The sequence below is a fragment of the Gastrolobium bilobum genome, unplaced genomic scaffold, assembly GCF_033153095.1.
Source record: "Gastrolobium bilobum isolate Gb01-03AN ecotype WA unplaced genomic scaffold, APGP_CSIRO_Gbil_v1 utg762, whole genome shotgun sequence".
In the NCBI taxonomy this organism is placed as follows: domain Eukaryota; kingdom Viridiplantae; phylum Streptophyta; class Magnoliopsida; order Fabales; family Fabaceae; genus Gastrolobium; species Gastrolobium bilobum.
Window position 1 is genome coordinate 316511 of NW_026899802.1, and position 6444 is coordinate 322954.

Below are 6444 nucleotides of genomic sequence, written 5' to 3' on the forward strand. Positions count from 1 at the left end.
AGCCCTTAAAATAATCACATAAAAGTAATCATTTAAACAGATTCTTTTGTTTTTAAATTTTCAAAGCGAAACTGTTTTGAAAAATAGCAATCAAATAGGCCCATGTTTGCACGCCTTGTTCCCCCCTCCCAGAAAAAATAATATTGGAAAAAACATTATAACTTTGAGTTATTTTAAATTCTAACCGTTGATTTCCGTCAATCAACAATTATAATTTATTACGAATTACTAATTAATTATAATTGTTTGATCTAATAAATTATAACTATTGATTGACGAAAATTAACTGTTAAGATCTAAAATGACACAAAATTATATCATTTAAAACGACAAACATTTTTCCCAATAATATTTGCTCCGTAATAGTGCATTCTCTCAAACTTGGGAGGAAAAATCGTATTGTTGGTTTTTTCCTTTTGAAATTTTTTTGGCTAACCTTGTATTGATACAAAGAAAATTACAATAAAAAAGACAAAAAGAAAAAGAAAACCGCAACTATAGGAAAATGAACATAATACAACTATAGAAGGGAAGATGATCCTCGTTAGGAGACCAAGGAAATACATTAAGCGGCAACTTCTTGCTCCTTCGTGGCAAGTTGATTCTGAATGTGCTGAGGCACCACATCAAACATGCCTAATTGCATTGTGTAGGATGCACGACCCTTTGTCATCCCTCTGAGTGTACTCACGTACTGAAACATCTCAGCAAGAGGTACTAGAGCATCGACCACCTGTGTTAGGAAGAAAATAATGCCTAAAGTCCAGCTCCATATAATAGAATCAATGTCTAAGTAAAAAATAACAAAAAGTATCATTGCCTTCATTCACTCATCTAGTCACCCGTATCAAAGTCAGGAGAACATGCGTCAAGCCTCAAACACGATTAACAAAAAAGATTTAAGTACAAAGCGCGTGGATACAAGTTATTCCTTGGAATGAAAGACCAACAGATACGATTAACAAGGTAACAGCCCCCTAAGGGGTATACCCTTGTCATTCATTCCATTTGTTATATTCTGCTTTTTATGATCTTATCTATAGGGAAGGTTAAGAGGGGTTTATGTGAGATGATGTTGGGAGTTTTTTTATTTCACTTTCCCTTTCTTGCATTTTCAAGTGTTGCCTCAGAATTAATAGTGTGTATAAAACATATCAATTTGGAAACATTGTGCATTGTCAAACAAAATACAGTACAAGCACTTTCAAGTCATTAGTCATGCCTTCAGATTTAATAGAATAACCCAACATGGAGAACCAAGTTATTTCACGTACCTTGAGGCCACCCGGTTTGTCACCAAAACTGTTGATCTGTCCTCTTCTTGAGTTGAGATCGCCAATTACATCACCTAGATGTTCTTCAGGAGTAACAACTTCAACCTTCATTACAGGTTCAAGCATCCTTGGTCCAGCTTTCCTCATTCCTTCCCGAAAAGCTCCTCTTGCTGCCAACTGGAATGCCAGCACGCTTGAATCTACATCGTGGTAAGAACCTTCCACAAGTACTGCACGTACATCAACAACTGGAAATCCAGCAAGCACACCGTTGCTCATACACTCTTCCAATCCTTTCATCACCCCCGGAATGTATTCTCTTGGTACAGCACCTCCTTTGATTTCACTCTTGAACTCATATCCGCTACCTGGATCCATAGGTTCAAACCGTACAGTGATATCAGCAAACTGACCTTGTCCACCTGATTGTTTCTTGTGCACATACTTCACTTCCGAGATTCTGGAAATGCTTTCCCTGTAGTTTACTTGGGGAGCACCAACATTAGCTTCCACCTGCAATATAGATAACGTGATATTTACAAAATTTATATTATTATATATAATCATTAAAAAAAGGAGGGGGTGAGGGAAGAGAAGAAAAGCCCACGCCAAGGGAATAATCATATAAAAAGGAAAGGAGAATAGTACCGATTAACAATTATAATGCTTCTCTTATGACACATGGATTTTATCAATGGTCAGGAGTAAAGTTTCATATAAGCATCATATTTTTTTTATGGTGCTTTATTCCTTTCTTCTCCTTATTCTAAGGGTAACAAGTGACAATTCATACTTTCATACTGCAAACAGGTTCCATGATAATCAAATGTGCTAAAGCAGACGTCTACTTATAATTCTTATAATTTGTAATAGTAAGTTGAAACTATTTCATGCATAGTATCAGGACTGTGAGAGGAAAATATCTGAAAGACAGGATAAAATAATTAAACACAAGCATGCTAACTGATAATTGAAAATTCTGAAACAGAGAATGGGAGGTATAACCTTAAATTCTCTTTTGAGTCGATCAACAATGATTTCAAGATGTAATTCTCCCATTCCTTCAATCACTGTCTGGTTTACCTCTTCGTCGCGTGAGAAGTGGAAAGAAGGGTCTTCCTGTGCAAGCTTCACTAGACCAGCTCCCATCTTGTCAACATCAGCCTTAGTTTTGGGTTCAATTGCAACCTTAATCACAGGATCAGGGAAGTCCATCCGCTCAAGCATGATAGGATTATCAGGGTCACACAAAGTTTCACCCGTAATAGTATCTTTTAAACCTGCAAGAGCAATAATATCACCTGCTAATGCCACTTTAACGTCCTCTCTGCTGTTTGCATGCATTTCTAGAAGTCTACCAATTCTCTCCTTTTTCCCCTTGTTTGCATTGAGTACATAAGTCCCTGCACTTAGCTTTCCAGCATACACCCTGACAAACGTAAGGGAGCCTACAAATGGATCACTCATGATCTTAAAAGCTAGTCCAGAAAATGGTTCATCATCTCTTGCTATCCTCTCTATTGTCACTTCTGGGTTTTCGGGGTCAGTACCCTTCATTGGTGGCACGTCAAGTGGTGACGGTAGATAATCCACTACAGCATCAAGCAATGGTTGGACCCCCTTGTTCTTGAAAGCTGAGCCACACAACACTGGCACAAAACTGGCTGATATAGTTCCCTTCCTAATTAATTTATTTATAGTTTCTTCATCTGGTTCAATTCCTTCCAGGTAGTTCTCCATAGCCACATCATCGAACTCAACTATGGTTTCTAGCATCTGGGATCGGTAATCCTTAGCCTGCTCCTGAAGATCAGCTGGAATATCAACATAATCAAACTTGGCACCCAGCTCTTCTCCAGACCAAACTATAGCTTTCATCCTAACAAGATCAACAACTCCCTTAAAGCTATCTTCTGAACCGATTGGTAACTGAACTACAAGTGGTTTGGCACCTAAATTTGTTATAATCATGTCTCTTGTTCGAAAAAAGTTTGCACCAAGACGGTCCATTTTATTGACAAAACAAATTCGTGGGACCCCATATTTATCAGCTTGCCTCCACACGGTTTCTGATTGTGGTTCCACACCGGCAACACTGTCAAACAAGCATATAGCTCCATCCAAAACCCTAAGAGCACGCTCCACTTCTAAGGTGAAGTCAACATGACCGGGAGTATCAATGATGTTAATCCGGTGCTTATTCCAAAATGTAGTGGTTGCAGCAGAAGTAATGGTAATCCCTCTTTCTTGTTCTTGTTCCATCCAGTCCATAGTTGCTGTTCCCTCATGTACCTCTCCAATTTTGTAGTTTCTTCCAGTGTAGAAGAGAATTCGTTCGGTTGTAGTTGTTTTTCCAGCATCAATGTGAGCCATGATGCCAATGTTGCGATAATCCTTCAAAGGAATAGCGCGCTTTGTTTCTGGGAAGAAAGTTAAAAAGAATCATCTCGTATATGTTAGTTGAATCATGGTCATTTTCAAAAGAATGAAAGCAAACTACTTAATAGTTTTATAGAACAAAGTTGGACCATAGGGAATATAAAGATAGAGAACCATTACTTTTCAAGACATCATATACCATAAGATTCCAAGCTATTCTTAAAAGTTCAATAGAACTGACAAATGATGTTCTTTCCTTCAAATAGACTAATTATGACAACTCATGTTGAAATTCAAGTATACATAACAAATTTAAAGGATGATAAACAAATGAACCAAACCAAAAAAACATACCATTTGAAGGTGAATGAAAGTTAGAAAAGGTGAAAAATTAGAGCAAAAAGAGATACCATCAGCGGACATAGCGAAAACAGAAAAGTTTCTTCTTGGAGCAAGTTGGCGTGAATTGGAAGAATTGGAGTTGATTCGGTTACTCCCAAAGAATAGTGAAAGGGAAGATGAAGGGAAAGAGTAAAAGGGTCGAGGCCGAAGACCCATGAAGCGAACCGCAGAGAGAGGGGTTGGCCTCCTCTGAGAACCATTAAGATTGCAAAGAGACGAAGACGACAACCTCAGTGACTCTGCCGCCATATTTTGAGGCTTCTTCTCTTCCTCTGCTTCTGTTCTGTTGTTGAAGTGTTTCAGATAAACAAACCCACATACACACACCCTGGCCTCTAGTTTTCGGTAAGGACTAGGAAGCAGATAGTGTCAGTGTAACTCAACCTATTTCTAATATATTCTCTATTTTATTTATTTTAGCATTTAAGCTTATATAAGATTATATTTTCATTTTTATCTAAAACGAATTTATGCTCCGCCAGAAATAAATTTAACGAAAAAAAAAAAAAAAAAGATACAGAAAATGTTCCATTATCGTAATGACCTGAAGTTTGAAATAACAATACGTAATTACCTTTAAAAGTTTGAGTTTCGAGCTACCTATTTTACATGGCTGGAGACTAATGGCGACGTGGATAATAATCAGCCCCGCTATAGGAATTCCAAGAGCAAGGGTTTTTTTTTTCACCCTTATAATCTTTAATTAATAATTAATTACTAATTTGACCTTCATTTGAAATTAATTCGAAAATTTAACCCCTTCAGAAAACATAACACCAATCTGCCCTTGTTTGACCGTTGACCATGAAGCCTACCCGGGTACACCCCTCCCTACCCTGGTATTTTTCAAAAAAATTTATCTACCCGGGTAGAGTTCTTGAAACTGGAAAAATGGTTGAATTAGTTAACCGGGTAAGAAGGGTTGTACCCGGGTAAACATCCAGAGTAGCGTTTTTATATAAATGAAAAAAACTGTAACAGGCATGGTTCATGGACGATAGCAACGAAGATCCAAGGCTTCCTCACCATGGCAGCCCTAATGAATTTGTTTCCATCAACCAATTAGCAGGTCATTACTCTCTCTCTCTATCTATCTATAGTTTTACTTAGTTGTGACCAGTGGCGGACCCAGGAAAAAAAGTTCATGTCCGCACATTAAGTAGTGGGGGTTCGGTGCCCCTGAACCATAACCAAACTGCTCCACATTTTAAAAATCGATTATTTTTAAAAAACGATTTTATATGAAACTGTATTTTATTTTTATAAACTGGTTATTTACCAAACCATAAAAATAATTGGTTATCCATAACCAAACTGGTCAATAATTAAAGAACAAATAAGTAAATTCGTCATGAGTTGTCCTTTTAACGCCGCTCTCAGAGATGTTAAGACAATTGATTAATTTCGTTGTCATTTTCGTTATGATTTTTTAACTTCATCTTTGTCATTACAAAGCCTTTGCCTTTGCCATTTTTTTTTTGGGAAAAAAATTTGTTACCTTACGTAAGAAGTGCTTTCTTAGAATGCAACATTTCTTGTGTAATTTTTTTTACATAAATATTTTCTACTTGAGTAGCTTAACTTTTTTGCTAGTTTATTGTTTGGAAGTTTGAGTCAATTGACTAATATAATAGGCATGATAAAAAATAATACTTATTTGTTCTTTTTTTTTTGGAAATACAATGAAAACTAAAGCAACATCAAAAAAAGCCCTATACTGGGCATAATCTTGGGAGACTAACTCCCCTGAAGTCATTACGAAGCAATTCCAAACAAGCCGTTGGAGGGACATCCAGCACAATCAGATGTCCATCCTGATGAGGTGCATGAGTAGCAAGCCAATCAGCAACAAAATTGCCTTCTCTATAAGTATGACTAAGCTGAATAATCCAGTCTCTTTGAAGCATGCTACGAGCTCGGATGATTAAAGCAGAAAGAGGATGACTTACGTCACACCCTTTTCTTATAAATTCCAAAGCCACCTTGGAGTCACCCTCCACAAAGACTCTCCTAAATCCCTTATGCCAAGCCAGATCCATACCTGTCAAGAACCCCCAAATTTCTGCTGAAGTAGAAGTACCACTCTCAAGGAATTTTGTAAAACCAGTTAACCAGTTCCCAGCAGCATCCCTTATGACTCCACCACATGCAATCCTTTGCCCACTGTCTATACTGGAACCATCCACATTAAGTTTAACATAACCCTGAGAGGGAAAATTCCAGTGAATAAGACGTTCCTCTCTTCTAAGCTCCTGATGACCAATCTTAATAAGGGTTTCATTAGCCAATTGAATATTACCACAAGTATAGGTAATGCGCCTAATGAGACCATACTTCGAGGTGATAGTTTGATCAAAGATCGCCTTATTTCTTTCCCCCCACAAACACC

At 37.4% G+C, this 6444-nt stretch overlaps 1 protein-coding gene across 1 annotated transcript; it reads right to left on the reverse strand.

Annotated features, from left to right (window-relative positions):
- Nucleotides 1–313: 313 nt before the first annotated feature.
- Nucleotides 314–4399, reverse strand: LOC133293637 (elongation factor G-2, chloroplastic). The gene is made up of 4 exons (XM_061492226.1): nt 4064–4399; nt 2280–3694; nt 1275–1787; nt 314–733 (listed from the first exon to the last, which is right to left on the reverse strand). The coding sequence occupies exons 1-4, from the start codon at nt 4302–4304 to the stop codon at nt 566–568; spliced, it is 2337 nt and encodes a 778-aa protein (XP_061348210.1). The 5' UTR covers nt 4305–4399; the 3' UTR covers nt 314–565.
- Nucleotides 4400–6444: the final 2045 nt, after the last annotated feature.